Source organism: Triturus cristatus, chromosome 7 (assembly GCF_964204655.1).
Source record: "Triturus cristatus chromosome 7, aTriCri1.1, whole genome shotgun sequence".
NCBI classification, from domain to species: Eukaryota; Metazoa; Chordata; class Amphibia; order Caudata; family Salamandridae; genus Triturus; species Triturus cristatus.
This window is the reverse complement of record NC_140590.1, coordinates 1,823,578,363-1,823,599,600: the sequence shown is the minus strand read 5'-3', so window position 1 is coordinate 1,823,599,600 and position 21,238 is coordinate 1,823,578,363. Positions and strand designations below refer to the sequence as shown.

The 21,238-nt window shown below is 54.5% G+C and overlaps 1 protein-coding gene across 27 annotated transcripts in view; it reads left to right on the top strand.

Moving 5' to 3' along the window:
* LOC146813293 (uncharacterized) overlaps window positions 1-21,238 on the top strand; it is a 455,769-nt gene that overhangs the window by 301,208 nt on the left and 133,323 nt on the right. For all 27 annotated transcript variants that reach the window (XM_085620134.1, XM_085620133.1, XM_085620117.1 and 24 more), the window contains one exon: window positions 10,239-10,322. In XM_085620134.1, the coding sequence (XP_085476260.1) occupies window positions 10,239-10,322 (84 nt within the window). The remainder of the gene's footprint in view (window positions 1-10,238; window positions 10,323-21,238) is intronic.

The window sequence follows — 21,238 nt, the reverse complement described above, 5'->3', positions numbered from 1 at the left end:
CTTCGGGGCCGAAGAAGATAGCTCTGGTGAAGAGCAGGGCCTACCCGTCCAAACGGAGGCTATTAAAGTGCGTCAGTCTACGGCTCCGGTCGAGGGACCGCCTTCGGGCCTTACCCGAGATCAATCCCGCAGTTCTTCGGCCCCGCCCTCTGGCCCGGCCTCGAACATCCAGCGAGAGCCATTACTACCGAAAAAGACTGGTTTCCCTTCAACGAAACCGAAACGAATCGTCGCACCGGTTCAACAGAAACCGAAAGTGAAACTGGCACTGGTCGGCTCGAAGACCTCCACTCCTTCGACGCCAGCCAAAACCATCGGCACCGAACGCACCAAAAGGGATTTCGGCGCCGAACTCGCTGCAGCGGATGTCGGCACCGATCCAAAAAGGAAGGCCATCGGTACCACCAAAACGCCTCGGCCCCCGGCACCGAAGCAATCGGCCCCGACCAACAAGGTTAAAATGGCCGCTCCATCGGAATCCACTGCGAAGGCAGCGACTACGGTCCAGTCATCGACGCCGTCGACCGCTACTACCTCTCCTCGACTTGATGACCCTGTGGCTCCGAAGAAGTCCACACCTACCTCCACAGAACCACTCGGCACCAAAGATCCTTCGGCGTTCTCGGTGCGACAAGTTGCAGCGTCCTTGCAACGTATCAGAGAACAGGCAGCCCTCCAGGCCACGTCCGGCTCCGAGCCGAAAAAGGCTCCAAAGGCACCTTCGGCACCAACCAACATCACTTTTGGTTTGCCGCTGTCCACAGCGCCAAAAATATTCGAGATCCGAACACGTGTCACCCAGACAAGGTCCCCATCTACTGGACACTCTCCTACTGGGCCTTCACCGTCCCAATACATCGACGCCGACACTGGCAGGCTCATGCTCCGAAAGCGGAAGGTCACTTCCGACCAGGCTTTGGACTCTTACAGAATCCCTCTAAAGCAAAAACTGCCAGCAGAATCGGAACCAGTTCTATATGAACGCCTCCACACCTCCTATCCAGATCCCCAGTCCTTTTCTCCGACGCCCTCTGACACAGACGCAATGGAGGATTACATGGTTGATGACACCACCTACCCCAGGGATATAGATCCTGAGGAGCAGCAGGACCCAGATCAAGCTTGGGATGACCCTGCAGACCCGGGTGCCGCTACAGATACCCAGGACATGCAGCTTTATGGCGCCAAAACATCTCCCACAGAGGACACTGCTGCCTTCAACGCCCTCATTGAACGTGCCGCAGCCAATCATGGAGTGCAACTCCACTCGGACACAATTGAGGACGATTTCTTAGTGGACACGTTCGCCTCCTCAGAGAGGACTGTAAAGACTCTGCCCATGTTAAAAGGTGTCCTCAAGCCAGCAAAGGACATTTTCAAGGAAACAACCAGGGCACGGGTGATAAACCCCAGGATCGAGAAAAAATACAAGCCTGCGCCCGGGGACCCTATGTACATTAGAGGCCAGTTACCTCTGGATTCCATCGTGGTTGCTAACGCTCGCAAACGAGCGCACTCGCAGACAACTGGTGATGCTCCTCCCCCGGACAAGGAGTCCAAGGTGCTGGAGACCTCCGGAAAAAGGATTGCAGCCCAGGCAGCAAACATCTGGCGCATTGCCAATACACAGGCGCTCCTGGCTCGCTACGATCGCTCACACTATGACACGTTAGAGTCCCTACTCCAACATCTACCAGACGAGTACAAAGAGGCAGCGGAGCTCCTCATCAGAGAGGGACAACTTCTCACAAACGCATCCATTAAGTGTGCACTGGATGCCGCTGACACAGCTGCGAGGGCAATAAACACCAGCGTCATGCTACGACGACACGCTTGGTTAAGAATCTCCGGATTCAAACCTGAGGTTCAAAATAACATCCTCAATCAGCCTGTCAACCCCGACTACTTATTCGGACCAGAAGTTGACACCACCCTCGAAAAGATCAAAAAAGACACAGACACTGCAAAGTCGATGGGGGCTCTCCAAACGCAGACATTTCGTAGTGGCTCCTTTCGTCGCCCTGGAAATAGGGGAGCGGCTAGAGGACAGGGGTCACAGCAAACCTACAATAAAGGGGGCACACAGAGTACCTACGATAAAAACACCAGAGGTGGATATCGTGGCTCCAGCACCAAGGGCAGTGGACGCGGTTACGGCAACACCAGGTCCTCACCCAAGAACAAACAGTGACGCCCTCTCCCTTTCCCCCAACCACATAACACCTGTCGGGGGGAGACTCCAGCGGTTCCAGTCCACGTGGAATACCATCACCACGGACAGGTGGGTCAGAGAACATCCCACTTAGGGCGAAAAGCGTTACAACAAACAAATGATGGACGGAATGCTGACAATGCAGACATTCTCCCCCAGTCAAGAGATCTGGGTTAAATCCATCGTTCTTTTGCCCACTACACCACCCCAGTTTAGACATGTCCATATGCAAATCAGTCTTGACCCTGTGCCTCATGGGAACAGTCCAGCCCGAACTGCCAAGCCATGTCTTCCCTGGACCGGAATCAAGCATCCTAGGACCGGTTTCTGGCTATCAGCCGTCATCAGCCAGGATAGCTTGACTCCAGTGGCGTAGTGAGCACGGGTCCCCGTGCTCACTACGCCACTGGAGTCAAGCTATCCTGGCTGATGACGGCTGATAGCCAGAAACCGGTCCTAGGATGCTTGATTCCGGTCCAGGGAAGACATGGCTTGGCAGTTCGGGCTGGACTGTTCCCATGAGGCACAGGGTCAAGACTGATTTGCATATGGACATGTCTAAACTGGGGTGGTGTAGTGGGCAAAAGAACGATGGATTTAACCCAGATCTCTTGACTGGGGGAGAATGTCTGCATTGTCAGCATTCCGTCCATCATTTGTTTGTTGTAACGCTTTTCGCCCTAAGTGGGATGGGTATTCCCAGACGTGGGACCCGTGCTCACTACGCCACTGGAGTCAAGCTATCCTGGCTGATGACGGCTGATAGCCAGAAACCGGTCCTAGGATGCTTGATTCCGGTCCAGGGAAGACATGGCTTGGCAGTTCGGGCTGGACTGTTCCCATGAGGCACAGGGTCAAGACTGATTTGCATATGGACATGTCTAAACTGGGGTGGTGTAGTGGGCAAAAGAACGATGGATTTAACCCAGATCTCTTGACTGGGGGAGAATGTCTGCATTGTCAGCATTCCGTCCATCATTTGTTTGTTGTAACGCTTTTCGCCCTAAGTGGGATGGGTATTCCCAGACGTGGGACCCGTGCTCACTACGCCACTGGAGTCAAGCTATCCTGGCTGATGACGGCTGATAGCCAGAAACCGGTCCTTGGATGCTTGATTCCGGTCCAGGGAAGACATGGCTTGGCAGTTCGGGCTGGACTGTTCCCATGAGGCACAGGGTCAAGACTGATTTGCATATGGACATGTCTAAACTGGGGTGGTGTAGTGGGCAAAAGAACAATGGATTTAACCCAGATCTCTTGACTGGGGGAGAATGTCTGCATTGTCAGCATTCCGTCCATCATTTGTTTGTTGTAACTCCCCAACTATCCTGCATAACTTCGCCCCTGCTGGCCCGATTCCTGCCCGGGTGCCTCCGCAATACTTCTGTGGTGCCCGGCTACTGGCAGTTAAATTTTGGGCTTGACCGGCGGCATCCCCCCGCGGGAGCTCCAGAGACCGTGACCTCGCGGGTGCCTCTGCCCGCGGAGGTGCGTCGTTAAGCCGATCGGGCGCCACGCGAGGCCGTGGCTGAGGCCTGGGGTGACGGGGCCTTCGGCGACGCACTGGTGGTGCTCCTTGCCGGACCTGGCTTCGCCGGATCCCTGTGGCGACTGCAGGGAAAGTCCTTGGAGGTCCGCGGGTGCCGAGGGGCCGAGTGGTTGGAGCGGTGACCCCCGACGTGAAGGACATTGAGGTACCTTGCAGACACAGGCCTGTAGACCCGGGGCGGCCTTCATAAACCGGTCGTGATCCGTGGAGGCAGACGGAGAGCTGACGGCGCCCGGGGGGTGCGCAATGGGGGCCCCACCTTGATCTGTCTCGCCGTGATGTGCAGTGGAGCCTGGGAGGAGAAGCGATCTGTAATCAGCCACCATTGCCTTACCACGACTTAACCAGAAAGCTGAAGGGGTGATAGTGGTGGCCCCCTGCGATACCAGTGGAGGCGGACTCTGCTGGGCTGGAGTGCGAGGGCTGGCGGTGGTCCTGAGACTGCACTGCGCAAAACTACTGCTGGGGGCCGCGGCTGTGACCTGGTCTTATCAGAGGACGGCGGTTGAGGACTGGACGCCTGCGGCGCGCGGGAGGCCTGTTCTGCTCTCCCGGGGGCAGACCAAACTGGAGAAGTTTGCGTGGCAACACCAGCAGGGCGGTGACCGGGACAAGATGCCGGCCTCTGATAGCAAGGCAGAACCTACGAACAAAGATCTCCTGGAGGCTATCACTGCTATCAAGGCGTCCCTTGAAATTCGCATCGACACCGTGGCCACCGAGGTGGGTCTGATCCGGGAGGATGTGAGGAAGATTGCCGACCGGGTGGGTGCTGTGGAAACTGTCACCAAGGAACTGTCCAGTGACACTGCCCTTCTCAAACGTGAGGTCGCAGACATGCGTGTCGCCCATGAGGCGCTGGCCCGCCAGCTGGATGACTATGAAGGCAGGATGCGCCGGAATAACGTACGCATCATTGGGGTTCCGGAACGGGCGGAGGGACAGTCAGCGGACCTCTATGTGGAGGACCTGGTCCTCAAGCACCTACAGCCCCGAGGACTATCAAAGTGTTTTTCGATTGAAAGAGCCCATCGCTTGCCGGGGGGCCGCCCTCGACCGGGGGCACCTCCGCGACCACTTCTTGCTCGAGGGTTTAACTTCCGCGACCGGGATGTTATTCTCCAGACGGCGAGGGCGGCTCCACCAGTCACGGTTGAGAACAGCAACATCACGTTCTTCCCTGACTTTACCCTACGAGGCCAGAAGCAAAGGCACAGTTTCCTGGAGGTAAAAAAGGCCCTCCGGGAACAGGAAGTTAAATACGCTATGATGTTCCCTGCCAAGCTACGCGTGGAGGCCGAGGGCAAATCCTGGTTCTTTACTCGCCCGGAAGATGCTTGGGACTGGCTGGAGGGCTGGCGCACGGCGGACAAAAGGAAGCGAAAGGGACCCTCGGCGGCGGATAGGGCCGAAGATTGGCGTCAGCAAAGGCGATCTCCGTCAAGACTGGACTTGGCGGCCCCGGGTCCAGCTGAGGAACCCTAGCTCAGGACGATGATAAAAGGGTGAAGTGTTTTGAATGGCCACAACGGACCTTCCTAACTTGAGGCAGGGGTCGAATGGGTACCTTCACACTGTGAGTATGGCTTGTTTGGGTGTGCCCCGGGAACTGAAGAGTGTCCTGCCATTTGGTGGGTTGGCACTGTGGACTCCCATTGCAGACTGTGGGGAGATAGCGGACTGGCCTTCACGGTCGTTGAGGGGCTCTCAACTGTATATTCATTTGTTGGCACTGTTTTCTTAAAACATTACGGGGGGCCAATAGTGGTTATGAGGGTGCTTGCTCAGAGGGGCTCGGACACTCCAATTGTTGTGGCAAATTCTCTTTAGCGGGGGTGGGGGGTGGATCCTATGTGCTGTTATTTAAATTGTGGGGAGTGGGGCTGCGCACGTTTCCTCAAATTGTTTAGGGGGGGGCGACAGGCGCTCTGCATGTTGGGGGTGGCGGGCGGTTTTAGTCCCGTAATGCAGGGAAGCAGGGAGGGAGATGCCTTTTCGGGGGGGTCGTTTGGTTTGATTGGGTTTGTTGGGGGGGGTTGTTTTTTATTGTTTTCTTGCAGCAGTACCAAATGGCATTCTTTGTCAATTTGTCACATGGGATACTTACCTACAGACACAGGGCCTTATCTCCTTTATCGAGCCTGAGACTGACGAGAGGTGTGCTGGGGTGACCGAGGGGCCACGATGCTTTGAGGACTCCGACCAGGCTAGGCTAGTACTGATAGGATTTTATGGCGGTGACTCAGGGACTTAGCCTTATGACCTGGAACGTCAACGGGCTGGGCGACAAACTTAAACGGGGCATAGTGCAACGGTACATTCATCGGCACCGGCTTGACCTGGTTATGCTCCAAGAAACACACCTGATAGGGAATTCATGCCAGGCCTTGGATAGAAAGGGGTATCGTATGATAGCGCATTCTGGCTTCACCTCAGGATCTAGGGGAGTGGGGATCCTCCTACGTAAGGGGTGCCCATATGTGATACATACGACGCGGTTGGAACCGCAGGGGAGGTATGTAGCATGCTCCGGTAGCTGGGAAGGGAGGGTCCTCAATGTACTCTCTGTTTACGCACCTCCCGGCCTTCAGCGCCAGACCCTTGCGGATGTAGGGACACTCTTGATGACCTTGCCTGATGGCGCCTTGGTGGTGGGCGGCGACTTTAACTTAACTATGGATGATGCCATGAATCGCGCTCCGCCTCGACGGGAAGCCACACATGGTTCGCAGCTGCGTAATTTCATGGAGGCGTTCGGTCTGGTTGACATTTGGAGATGGTCGCATCCCGGGACACGCTTTACACATTCCAATCGGGAGTGCATGGCAGTCACTCACGGCTCGATTACCTGTTCACCCAGGCGCAACATATTCAGCACTTCACTGAGTCCACGAGCTTAGCACGGGGGATATCCGACCACTCCCCGGTCACATCTACCTTTGGCGCCCGTCAGCAGCGACGGCCTGGTCCCATCATGATTCAGCCCTGGCTGCTGAAAATCCCACACATTAGGGACGCCTTGAGGCAAGATACTGATCATTATTTTGAGGAAAACACCGGGTCAGTGGAATCGGCGGTAGCGCTATGGGGCGCTTACGCGGCGGTCATCAAGGGAAGGGCGCTGTCCATGATAGTGGGGCACAGGGCTGAGCGTAGGCGGCGAGTGAGAGAGTTGGAAACTGAGATACTTCACCTCGAGAGCAGCGCTCCACATGCCCCAGATACGCAACATTTACTCAATGTCAAGAGACAGGACTATAGACAACTGCTCCTCGAGGAGGCCAATCGACGCAGTCTGGCGACCCGGCACAGAATATACGAGTTGGGTGAGCTTTCCGGCAAGCTGTTGGCATGGCTAGAACATAAGGAAATGGCAGCGCGGTGGGTGGGCGCCATTAAAGGGCCAGATGATGTATTGCTCACTGACCCTCAACACATTGCGGAGACGTTTGCTAAGTATTATGAGCAACTTTACAAGGCGCCGCAGAACTCACAGGCACGCTGGGCGGCAGGTCTCCTAGCCACTATTGAAATGTGCTGTGTCTCTCAGCAAGACAAGGAGGCCATGGAGGTTGATCTCTCGATTGAGGAGATTCAAAATGCTATCCGAGACGTCCGCTCTGGCAAGGCCATGGGTCCCAACGGCATCCCAATAGAGCTCCTGAAACCTATGGCTCTAAAACTTGCGCCCCACCTGCTGAACTTGTATAACGAATGCTATGATGCTGGCGTTCTCCCGGCCGATATTCGCACTGCCACCATAGTGGTTATCCGTAAACCTGGTAAACCTGAGGACGAGTGTGCCTCGTACCGTCCTATATCCCTGATTACAGTGGAGGCCAAAATCTTGGCCAAATTGCTGGCCAACCGACTGCTTCCGTATCTCACTGCATTGATCCACCCGGGCCAGTCGGGGTTTATGCCGGGCCGCAACATTGCGCGCAATTTGCGCAGAGTTCACGGAGCACTGGGCCGTGCTGCAACACTCCAAGAAGAGGCCCTTTTGCTCACCCTTGATGCCAGGATTCCATTTGATACGGTGGCGTGGGATTATCTCTTCGCTGTTTTGACCCGCGTGGGGCTGGGCCCCCGGCTGATAGGATGGACCAGACTACTCTATAGTCGGCCCATGGCCCACGTCTCAGTTAATAATCACCGCTCGAGCACCTTCTCCCTGTGCCGAGGCACACGACAGGGTTGTCCCCTGTCGCCGCTTCTTTTTGCATTAGCACTTGAGCCGCTCGCGGTCTGGATCAGGGGGGACCCCGAAATCAGAGGCCTAAAATGGACACCAGACCATGAAGACCGCATTTCTTTATATGCGGACGATATATTGTTGTACCTGGCCTCCCCAGCGCGCTCGGTCCATAGGGTACTCCATATTTTTCATATTTTTGGGGCCCACTCCGGATACCAGATTAACTGGTCCAAATCCCAGATGTACCCCTTCTGGGGTAATCCGCCTCATAGTCCCCGGGGATATAACATCCCGGTGGTAACACAGGCCTTCCAATACCTCGGCATTTTTATAACGCTTGATCCGTCCCTATTTCACGAGCGCAACTTAAGGGGCCCATTGCAGAGGCTCAGGGTAGATGTGGCCCATTGGCAGACGCTGCCCCTCACACTCTTGGGTCGGGCAGCCCTTTTCAAGATGCTGGCCCTCCCGCGCTTCCTCTACGTCTTACAAAATACGCCCATCCAGATTCCCGACTCCTATTTCGTGCAGATTGAGGCGGTACTGCGAGGTCTATTATGGGACACTGGACCACCCAGAATTGCAATGAACAAACTCACAATGGGCTGGTACGATGGGGGGATAGGACTGCCGAACATACGCCTCTACTATCAAGCGGCGCAACTGATCGCGATCAACCAGTGGGTATTCGGCGCCCACGATGATCCTAGCTTCCACACTGACCACTGGCTTTTGGGGAAGGGAGGGTACAGCAGGGCGCTATACTCAAACCCCAAAAAATTAGACCTGACCGGCCCTACGGCCCGGACGGTGGAAACCTGGCACAGGCTCCAGCGGCGCATGGGTTGGCATGGGCGGCTGACTAAGGCCACTCCACATTGGGAACCTGACTGTCTGGGGCGTCTGAGCTCCTGCGCAGGTTTCGATAAATGGGACCTGATCGGCATTTCTACGGTGGGGGATATCTGGATTAAAGGCAAAAAGGCGTCATTTGCGGAGCTTCAGCTCAAATAACAACTCGCGCCCTCAGAATACTATCGGTATCTGCAAATCAGTCATGCTATCGACAGCACTCACCCCGCCGGCGCCCCCCTCCCGGCCTCCTCTCCTCTGGAGGACAGGCTGCTGCTGGATCTCATGGACCGCAGGGCTATCTCCCTGACCTATAGAAAGTTAGTTAATAATCGGACCGATCCAATGCATAAATTGCGGGCCAGATGGGAGGTGGATTTGGGGGTAATGGCTGAAGACGACTGGATTGACGCTCTAGCTTCCCCTCGGGAGGTGGCGATACCAATGCGACTCCACCTGGTGCAACTCAAAATTTTGCACCGGGTGTATTTCGATGCCACACTGTTGTATAAAATGGGTAGACGTCTAGATGCACTCTGCTTGCGGCACTGTCACCAGACAGGTACATTCCTGCATATATTATGGACATGCCCCCACATTCAGCAATACTGGATAGAAGTCACCCGACAGATGGTGAGGACGATAGCTAAACCTGTCACCCCTTCCCCCCAGCTCTGCCTCCTTAACGTGTGGGACGATACAGACCTCACTCAGGTGGAACAGGAGTGGGTGGCGGGGGGTTGGGCCATTGCAAAAAGGAACATTGCCCAGAAGTGGGGAGTAGACACCATGCCGCGGCTGCGCGACTGGGCCACGGATATGGTTTAGGCCATGGTGGCGGAGAAAACTGTTTACAAAAGTAGAGGCTGTCCGCGGAGGTGGGATCGCAAGTGGGGGCGCTGGAATAGGTATCGAGGAGACATTTGTATCTCTCCAACAGTGGAACTTCGTAGGGAGAGACAAGCTATCCTAGATCAAGTAGGGGCAAACGATGTGAACTGATGGCTCCAGACCACCATTCCAATGCTGTGTATGGGGAGCTCCCCAATCCTAACTTATGTCTGTGACCGCCTCTGTAAAGTTTTACTGCTCGATTTGCCCCCAGGCATACTGCCCTGATGTATGACGTGCTGTCTCTGAAGTCTGGACGTATATGTCACCTGCAAAGGTGCTATGTAAGTGTCAGGACTGTTGCAATGTTGTGGTTTTCATTTCTAATAAAATTGTTATTTAAAAAAAAACAAACAGAGCAGCTCTAGGGCCGAAGTCACAACTGAATGTCTTGGATCCTTGTACCAAACTTGAGCATTAAGTTCTCGATTTCTACAATGTAGTTGGCAAATGCTTGCTTGTTTTAGTCTTGGGCTATTTCTCGTGCATGCCTTAAAATAAGAATCCTTACTTGTTTTTTTCTTATTATATTTCAGATTGCAGCCAATCCAGAGACGTTGACGAGGGAAGCAGGAATCGATCAGGAAGCTTCCAACAGAAGCAGACAGAATTAAAATCAGGTAGGTGCAGAGTGATGTTGGGCAGGCAACACTTTTCTTCACAAACACTGATTGCCAAACAACCGTGTTCGAATTAACATCTTGTCCTCAAGATGGGTGCCAAGATTTTCTGGATGATCTAGAATGTTCTGGTATGTTTCAGACTGTTTCAGGTCACCTGGAGAGTGCAGCTTTTTCCACATTCCTTCCAGCACGCATCATGAAGTCAAATGTGGCTCAAGTAGCACAGTTTGTAACAAGTTAACGTTCTCATATTGATCATATCATAAACATAGGTTCGAGGCATATGAGCTGCAGATTACACACTGTGCATAGATCGCCATCTGGTGTTGGGTCCGGATGTTTGCAGTTGTTTTTCCTCTTGGAAAGTCTTTGGATGTCACGAGGTATGTGACTCCTCCTTTGGATCGTATTGCGCATGGGCTTCGGCTCCAGCCTCAGATTGTATTTTTCCGCCATTGGGCTCGGATGTGTTCTTCGCGCTCCGTTTCCAAACCGTTTTCAGTTCTTCTGATCGGCGCGCAATCCTTCCCTTTCCGCTGTATTGTTTCGATCGCGATCTCCACACTTGACGCGACTCTCCTTCGAAGTCTTCGATTCCGGTCATCGACGAAGGCCTTTGGGCCTACCTGGGCTCCGGTCCTGGCTGATGGAAAGGACTCCATTTAAGAAGTGCCCTCGATGTGGGTCGAAGATTCCCCACACCGATGTCCATGAGGTGTGCTACCTCTGCCTCTACCCAGAACACGAGGCGAGAGACTATCCGGCTTGCAAATCCTTCCGTTCGAAGAAGACTATTCGGGACCGACGAGCGAGGAGAACAATGGCACACTCGTCGACTGCAATCCCAGACGACATCTTCGGAGAAGGCGTCGATAATCCGGAGGAGCAGTACACCGAAGAGGGCCTAGTCAGCGCCTCCGCAGCCGACGATTCAGATGTCGAGAACATCACTCCGGCACAGAGGGGCGTGAGTACTAACATCGACCCCCACACTCGACAGCATAGAAAAAGGCTTCGGTCACGCCTTCGCCCTCGGGCCTAGGCACGGCCAAAGACTCTGCTTCCCATACCTCGCTTTCGAGCCCGGTTAAGAAGCCCATCAAGCCTTCCGGCAGCTCGGGCTCGAGCCAGCCTACCGTCGGTGCCGACAAACACTCCTCGTCACCAGCTCCGAAAAAGAAGATGGCCTCCTCCTCTGCGCCAAGCTCCACACCGAAGCACTCGCCGCCGAAGACTGGCACCAGCTCCTCGGTACCGACACCATCCCTGGAGCCGAGCAAAAAACCAAAGGCCCTCGACACCCACACCTCGAAGCCGAAAGTCATCTCGGAACCGAGGAAATAACCAGACATTTCTAAACCACACGGTTCAAAACATCGAACCGATGCCGACACGAAGCTTAAAAAACCTACGGCTCCGACACCTTCGGCGCTGACGGATCGGCCCCCCACAGATGAACTATTTCGGTCCGATCCACTACAAAAAACACTTGTCAAAGACCCTAAAACTGGACATTTGATGCTCAGCATTAAAAAGAGACCGATGGACAAGCCTGCCCCAGCTCCACCTCCAAAGAGAAGAGACTTTGCTACCTCCCCTTTGAGACTGCCTTCACCCCCTCCTCCACCTCCTCCTTCCCCTCCGCCTCCCCCACCTCATCATTCCCCACACCCACTCCTGATGAGGATGAGGACAAGGTCTACGATGAGTCAGGGGACGGGCCCCATGATCAGCCCACAGAGAACCCCACTCCTACAGTCTCCCCAGACCCATGGGATGACTACAACATCCCAGACGTCCCTAACGTCCCGCAGGACGACCTTTACCCTTCAAGACCGTCCCCCCCTGAAGACACAATGGGGTTTAACCAACTGCTCCATAGAGCAGCACACTACCACGGAGTTGATCTACACACAGACCCCGTGGAGGAGGACTTCCTCCTAGACACTTTTGACACTACACAGAGGGCCACTTCCATTCTGCCCATGCTTGAAGGAGTTATCAAGCACGCACCGGAGGTCTTTAAAGACCCGGTCAGAGCCAGGGCCATCAACCCTCGCATCGAGGAAAAGTATAAGGCCGCCTCTACAGACCCCACCTACATCAGAGGGCCGCACCACTAGACTCCCTAGTAGTCTCCAATGCGAGAAACCTTGCAAACTCCCAGGCATCAGGTGAGGCTCCACCACCCGATAAGGAGTCCAAACTCCTGGAGGACTCTGGCAGGCGAACTGCATCCCAGGCTGCCAACATATGGCGCATTGCAAACACCCAAGCGCTTTTAGCAAGATATGAAAGGGCACATTATGATGAACTGGAAGCCATAAAGCAACACCTCCCTGACAAATACAATCCAGGAGGGTAAAGTAATCACCAATACCTCCATTCGTTGCACCCTCGATGTAGCTGACACTGCTTCTAGGGCCATTAATACCAGCGTCCTCCTGCGTAGGCATGCCTGGCTACGGATTTCAGGGTTCAAACCCAAGGTGCAGAGTCCACCCTCAACCACCCCTTTGACGAGCAACATCTGTATGGCCCCAACGTCGATGTTATCCTTGAAAAAATGAAAAAGGACACTGACACGGCAAAATCTATGGGAGCCTTGCAGTCACAACTTCCCAGGTGCTCCTTTCGCCGATCTTCCTTTAGAACCAACTCCAGAGGCTACTCCTCCGACAGCGCCTCCACTTCCTATAAGGCCCCTACCCAATCCACCTTCACTAGGGGTTACCAGAGAGGTGGCTACAGAGGTAACAACAATAAAGGCAGAGGCAAAACTAACACCTCCCGCTCTGCCTCCACCCCTACCCAATGACCTCCCTCCACTCCCCCCAGACCATCCCACTCCGGTCGGGGGCAGACTCCACAATTTCCTTCCTGTCTGGACTACCATCACCTCAGACAAATGGGTAACACAGATTCGGTCAGGCTACTGCCTCGAACTAACATCTACCCCCCCAAACATTCCACCCAAACAGCACCCAATGTCACAGGCACATTTGTCACTTATAAAGCAGGAGGTACTCTCCCTCCTACAAAAGAGTGCAAGAGAACCAGTTCCTGCCCACCAACAAAATATAGGAGTGTACTCCCTATATTTTCTCATACCAAAAAGGGACGACACTCTCAGGCCCATCCTGGACCTCAGACCCCTAAACCACTACATACACTCAGACCATTTCCACATGGTCACACTACAGCAGGTACTTCCCCTACTCTCCCAGAACGACTTCCTTGCCACCCTAGATCTCAAGGACGCCTATTTCCACATTCCCGTTCACAAAGCTCACAGAAAGTTTCTCAGGTTTGTAGTGGACGATCATCACTATCAATTCAAAGTGCTCCCATTCGGAGTCATCACAGCACTGCAAGTGTTTACCAAGTGCCTAGCGGTAGTGGCAGCACACCTGCGAAGACAACACATCCACGTCTTCCCATACCTAGACGACTGGCAAATAAAAGCCAGCTCATACAAGAAGTGTGTACAACACACTCACGCCACTATCCAACTACTTCACGAACTGGGCTTGACAGTAAACCATACGAAGTCCCATCTGCAACCGTTCCACGTAAAACAATACCTCGGTGCCACCATAGACACCTCAAAAGCGCTAGCCTACCCCAGTCCTGCCAGGATAGCAAGCATTCAGGCTCTACGTGCCAAATTTCAACTGGAACACTCTCTTCCAGCTTGAGTGTTCATGCAACTAATAGGAATGATGGCCTCTAGCATATTCATAGTACCTCACGCAAGACTCCAGATGCGTCCTCTCCAAGAGTGCTAGCGCGCCATTGGAACCAGGCCCAGGGTCAATTGACAGATCTGGTGTTGGTAGACGGTCGTGCCCATCGCTCTCTGCAGTGGTGGACCACCAAAAACCTTTCCAAAGAGCGACCGTTCCTGGAACTGGTTCCTCAGATAGTACTCACGGCAGACGCATCGCTCTCCGGCTGGGGAGCTCACCTACTACATCACACCATGCAGAGCAGGTGGACACCTCAACAAAAGTTACTCCACATCAACCATCTGTAGTTACTAGCCATATTCTTAGCCCTAAAGGCCTTTCAAGCACAAATATCAGGCAAGGCCGTCCTAGTCCGCACAGACAACATGACAGCCATGTACTATATACAAAAACAAGGTGGCACACACTCTCCGCAGCTCTCTCAGCTAGCACAGAGCATATGGAGATGGGCCATACCCCAAAACATCTTTCTCCTAGCCCAACATGTCCTAGGAGTCCAAAACACTATGGCCGATCTGCTGAGCAGACAAACACAACAGATCCATGAGTGGGAACTCCATCCACAAGTTCTTCACCCGTACTTTCAAATGTGGGGACATCCACAGATAGGCCTCTTCGCCACCCACGAAAACGCCAAATGCCCAAGCTTCGCCGCCAGGTATCCACACACATTGTCCAAAGGCAATGCGATATGGATGAACTGGTCACGCAAATTTGCGTACGCTTTTCCGCCTCTCCCACTCATTCCATTAAACTACAACAACACTCCCTCACTCTCATCCTAGTAGCTCCAACTTGGGCCAGACAACCGTGGTACACCACACTGCTGGAACTATCTGTAGTACCGCACCAAAAGTTACACCTCTCTCCACGCCTCTTAACCCAGAACCATGGAGAGATCAGGCACCCGGACCCGGCTCCGCTCAACCTTGCAATCTGAAATCCTAGAATTAGGTTATCTAAATCTTCCCCCAAACTGTATGAACGTAATTAGAGAAGCTAGACGACCTACCACTAGAGCTTGCTATGCAGCCAAGTGGAAACTTTTTGTCGTCTATTGTCACAACAATAACTTCAATCCCCTAGATGTGTCCATTCAACACATCATAGGCTATTTACTACACCTACAAAGATGCAATCTAGCCTACACCTCTATTACACTGCACCTTGCAGCCATAGCAGCTTATCTACAAAACAGGCAACATCTATCACTCTTTAGAGTACCTGCCATAAAAGCCTCATGGAAGGCCTCAAAAGAATAATTCCCCCCAGAGTGCCACCCTCACCTGTGTGGAACCTAAACATCGTTCTCACAAGACTAATGGGGCCTCCCTTTGAACCTCTCCACAAATGTGAACTTCAATTCCTAACATGGAAAACTGCCTTTCTTGTAGCCATCACTTCCCTCAGAAGGGTCAGTGAGATACAAGCACTCACCATTCAAGAACCCTTTCTGCAAATGCACCATAACAAGGTTGTTCTGCGCACTAATCAAAAATTCCTCCCTAAAGTCATTTCTTCTTTTCACCTAAACCAATCTGTGGAACTACCCGTATTCTTCTTGCAGCCACAGACCATTGCAGAAAGAGCTCTCCACACATTAGATGTCAAACGAGACTTACTCTACTACATCGAGAGAACACAACCGTTTCGTAAGACCAACCAACTGTTCGTGTCTTTCTCACCATCACACAAAGGCAACCCCATCTCCAAATCTGGGATAGCTAGGTGGATTGTTAAATGCATACAGATTTGCTACCACAAAGCAAAACAAACGCTATCTGTTCCCCCTAAAGCCCACTCTACACGTAAGATGGCATTTTTTTTTTTGATAAACAAGTTTTATTGGTTTTAGAAGACATAACAAAAGAAACATTGAGCCTGTCAAGCCACCACTGTACAATCGCACGGTATGAGACCACACCACCCCCCCGCCCCCACCCGAAGCCTCCCCCTCCGCCCCCACCCCCCCGAAGCACCTATTCAGAATACATTGCCCAACCATTTCCCCCATACCCTACGATATTTCCTAGGGCAGCCCCTCGCCTGATAGAGGGTCCGTTCATGGGCCGCACACCAGTACACACCAGCACTCCATTTGGCCAGGGTAGGCGGCTGTGGGTGCTTCCAATCCGCTGCAATATCTCTTTTCGCCACCATTAACGCTGTCATAAGGAATAGCTTCTCAGCACGTGTGCCATCTAGACCGTCAGTGATGCCCAGAAGGGTGTGTCTAGGGTTGTGTGGCACCTCCCAGCCCAATACCTCTGTGAGATCGGCTTCTATGCCCCTCCAGTAGCCCCCTAATTCCGGACATGACCACACCATATGGATGAAGTCGGCCGGGTCAAAACCACAGCGGGGGCAAGATGCGTCGACGGAGAGGCCTGCACGGTGCAGACGCGCCGGTGTGAGGTAGGCAATGTGAAGATAATAAACTTGAATCAGCCGCAGTTGTGCGGAGGCCGTCACCAGCCGGGGGGCCATAAGGGCATCCCGCCAGTCCACCTCGTCCAGGGGACCCACCCATTCCTCCCACCTTCCCTTCAAGCCGTCCTGGACCACGGGGGTATTGTTAATAAGAGAACGGTGTTTTCGGGAAATACCCCCCCTCCCTAGGTTACCCAGCAAGACCTGAGCCTCCGGGGGGCTGTGGTCCGGCAGCCGAACGTCCAGAGGGGTGTAGGTGCGTATGGCGTGTCGCAGTTGGAGGTACTTATAAAATTGAGATGAGTGAAGAGAGAAGCGCGCCTGCAGTTCAGCATATGAGCACATGCGTCCCCCCCCGCCAGACATCCCCCAGCTGGGAGATGCCAAGCAGGTCCCATGATCTAAAACCTTCCAGGTCCGCAACGTCCCGCAGCCATGCCTCATGCCAAAGGGGAGTGGCGCGAGTCAGCCACCCGGTCCACCGGGTATGGCGAAGCGCCGCTCGCCAGGCCACGAAGATCGCTCTAGTGATGTCGGGGCAGGAAGCGGGGATGGGAGCGCCATACAGGCGGTCCAGAATGCGGGAGAAACCCAAGTCGTCTAATTCCACCCTGTAGGCCGGATCGGACCATCCCTCTCCGAACCTTTCATGAATGACGAGGAGGCGAGTGGCCAAATATTAGAGGTAAAGATTGGTCATACCGAGCCCTCCATCAAAGGTGGGCAGGCGACATGTCGACAGGGCCAGCCGCGGTCTCCCACCACCCCAGAGAAATCGAGTCGCCAACCCATCCAGCTCGCGGAACCAAGGCCTCGGGAAGGAACGGGAGTGTTCTGTAATACATAAAGGAACCAGGGGAGAATCATCATTTTGTAGAGTGCCACCCTCCCCAGCGGGTTGAGCGGGAGCGATTGCCATCGTGCCAGGTCTACCTTGGCTTTCTTAACCAGGGGGGCCACATTAAGGGCCCAACTCAGTTCCGGGAGAAGGGAGACCCAAATACCCAGGTATTTGAAAGACAACCGGCGGAGGGGAATATTGTCCTGCCAGTCAAAGCATTCCCGGGAGGGGTGTAGAGGCACAAGGACCGATTTGTGCAGGTTTAAATAGAGGCCAGATGCGTGGCCAAAGCGGCCCAGGATATGGAGCGCACGGGGACCCGATTGCGCCGGATCGCTAAGGTACAACAAAACGTCGTCCGCGTAGAGGGCTATTCTGTCTGGCGCAAGACCTGGCCACTCCCAGCCCCGAAGAAGAGGGCCCACTCGCACCAGGGCAGCAAGGGGCTCCATAGCAAGAGCAAAGAGGAGGGGTGACAGTGGGCACCCCTGCCGTGTTCCCCGGCTGATCCGAAACGGCCGCGACAGCGCCCCATTAACCAGCACTCTGGCACGGGGGCGTGCGTAAAAGACCCACACCATTCCGAAAAACTTGGGGCCGAAACCCATGTGGGTCAGGACCTCAAATAGGTAGGGCCACCCAACCGAGTCGTAGGCTTTCTCGAAGTCGGCAAGTATGAGAGCGAGATATTGGGATATGCGGTGGCGATGAGCCAGGGCCACGTGAAGGCGACGGAGACAGTGGCGAGTGCCCCGATCCGGCATAAAGCCGCATTGGTCCGGATGCACCAGGTTTGACAGAAAGGGCCGAAGCCTCTGGGCCAGATCCGCCACGTAAAGTTTGATATCAGTATTAATAAGTGAGATCGGGGAGGAGCCAAGATGGCGACCGGGACGGCAGCGTAGACTCCCGGCTCCGTGAACCTCCGCATCCCGCACGGATATCCTGCCTGAGATCCTCCACCTGTGCTACGTGGTCGTGTTTCTGAAGGAGAGGGGCTCCCGACTGTGTGACTCCGAGGTTTCTAGCTATGGTATCGCCGGAGAAAACTGCATCTGCACTTTGCGGCCTGTGCGGCCCTGGAGCCGGGACCTCGAGTGGACGCCGTGGACGGGTGGCAGTGCGACAACAGCGGCCGGTTGTGACTGGGTGGAGTCGGCCCACCGGAGCGGTGCCAAACTCGGCCTACATTTCGGCGTGGTCACTTCTACTGCCAAGCGTAGCGGTCCGAGTGCATGTCCGGGGTTGCAAATCTTAGATCCTCCGGTGACTGCCCCTGCTTTGTTGGTGAGCTGCCCGGCCGCCGCCCGTATCCTGCCCTGATCATTGCGGGCCGCCCCCGGATTTCTACGGGAGCTGGTCCGTGGTGGGGACGACTGTTGCCCGTGACCACGCAACGGATAGTGTTTTTGCCTGCCCCCGGAACCCGGTCACCCGCGACGTGGACATCGCGACGCTTGTCCCAGGGTCCCGGCCCCGGTGAGGGTCGGGCATACTTGGCGGCCATCTTGTTGCAATGAAGCCTACCATCCTGTCCGCTGGGTCGCAGCGGGCCTGTGAGAGTGCGACTTTTGGGAGTGTGGCGGCGCGATCGCAGAGAGCTGTGCTGGGGTACGGCGACCTCCTCGAGGCTCTTGGTGATCTTCACTCCTCCTTGGTTCATGGTTTCGGGGTCTTGGGGAGTAAGCTCGACGGTGTGGCGTCAGAGTTGGGGCAGTGGCGGCCCGCCTGTCCGCACGCACACAGGGACTACTCACACTGCGCACAGGAGGACACGGTGGCGGCCACCCCTGAGGTTAGTGCACAGCGGTACGCTCCGGCCAGTATACTACAGTGTGTTCGTCCTGCTGCGGGCCTGATCTGTCCCGGAGGCGTTGGACCTGAGTGGGATGTGGTGGCCTCGTCCCGTACATGCCCTCCTGCGACCCAGAGACAACTCCAGCAACTATTGTCTGCTTTGGCTGCTTCTGCCTTCCTGGACCTTGAGTGCAGTGCACATCCTAGGGCAGCACTGGGAAGCCTGTTTCTCCACGCGGCGGACTGTGTTGATGCTCAGAGACTTCCACCCCACCTGTGTGCGTCGCTTCTCGGTCGTTTTTGGACACTCCTCTACCGTGGAACATTGGATATGGTGCTGGGTCGAGGGGTTGGCATGGGCAGAATTCCACAGAGTGGTCAGGGATAAGGCTGATCCTTCAGGGGTGGTCATCTAGTGGACGGGCGGGCTCAGGGGTTGCGTGCTCTCCTGGCATTACTACTAGCATAATAGGTGCCTAATGCTCCCCATTTTGTTTTGAGATGATTGATTTTGTGCTGCTCATTGTTCATGCTGGGGGAAACTTACCGTGCGGGAGGGAGAAGCCGGGGGAATGTTTTTTAAGGCCCTCCTCCAGTTTATTAATACTCTCTCTACCCCCCGTCTGGTGGGGTTCTTTTCCTACTTTTTTTTTTCCCTATTCTCCTATATTTCGGGTCTGGTTCCAGGGCGACAGGCACACTGCTGGGGGGGGGGCCGTACTCATCTGCAGAGGTGCGGGGTGGGGGTTGGGGGAGGGGATTCTGTATTCTTTCATCTCTTTTTCCATGGCCTCCTTTTTCTTCTCTGATTCTTTTTGTTTTTCTTTTTCTGGGATCAGTGTGATACACCTCCTTTGCTATGACTCGTTGCCGTTTCCTGTGTTCCACAACTTCCGGGGTGTTCTCGGGGAGTTCGGCGGGGGACTGCGGGAGCAACTGTCTACGTTATTCTTCCCCATCCTGATGTTCTTGTGTTTGCGCCATTGATCTAATAGATTGCTGTAAATCGCTAACGTCTATTACTCTGCATACCTGTACTCGCTGTTTGAAAATTGTTCGTCACCTGATCCTTCTGCCTTGTTTCATTATAAAATGAAAACCTTTTTCTCCTGGTGCCCTACTTATGCTGTACGATTCTGCTCCCCGAAGTGCTGCCTGTGTTTGTACTTGCCCGTTTTTGATCCGATTGCTTAGCGGCCGGCCCCGGGGGGTTGTAGGCCCATACTTGTTTTTATTGAAATGTTAATAAAGGTTTTCAAAAAAAAAAAAAAAAAATAAGTGAGATCGGCCGGTATGCCGACCTATCACAAGAGGGCGGCGTAGATTTGGGCAGAACCACAATCGTGGCCATGTCGGCTTCCGGAGGGAAGGAGCCGTTTTTGACCGCCTCAGCATAGAGGGCAACCAACCGTGGGACCAGAAGGTCTTTGTAGGCGGCATAAAACTCCTGGGGGAAGCCGTCCGGTCCCGGGGTCTTCCCCGCGGACGTGCGCCCTATCGCATCCCCAATCTCCTCAAGAGAAATAGGCACCTCCAGACTCTCCCAATCACTGGACCGAAGACAAGGAAGCCGTAGATTACTAGCTGCAAGCAGCGAAGCCAAGGATAAGTCCGACGCCCGGGCCCGATACAGCTGCGAGTAGTACTGAGCGAAGGCGTCTGCCATTGCCACGGAGGAGGACTGGAGCAGGCCATCCGAATCAGTGACCGCCGGGATGATGCGCGACGCCCTTGGGTAGGTAGCCAGCCGATGCAGCAGCGCACCATTCTTATCACCCCACCCGTAGACCCTCGCCAGCGAGGACTGCCAGAGGAGTTTAGCCGCATCGAGCGACCGTTGACGAATCTCCTCCCGCAAAAGCCGCAATTGCCGGTCTACGGCCGGATCCCCAACCACGGAGAGAGATTGTTCCAAACGTAACGCCCGGGCCTCGCAGGCAGTGAGTCGCTGGAGCTGCATCTGGCGGTGCCGCACCACCAGTGCCTTGGCAGCCCCCCTGATGGTGGCCTTACACGCCTCCCACAGGATCCCCGCCGAGGAGACCGACCCATCGTTGTCGCCAAAATACTGCGTCAGTGCGGACCACACCTCCTTA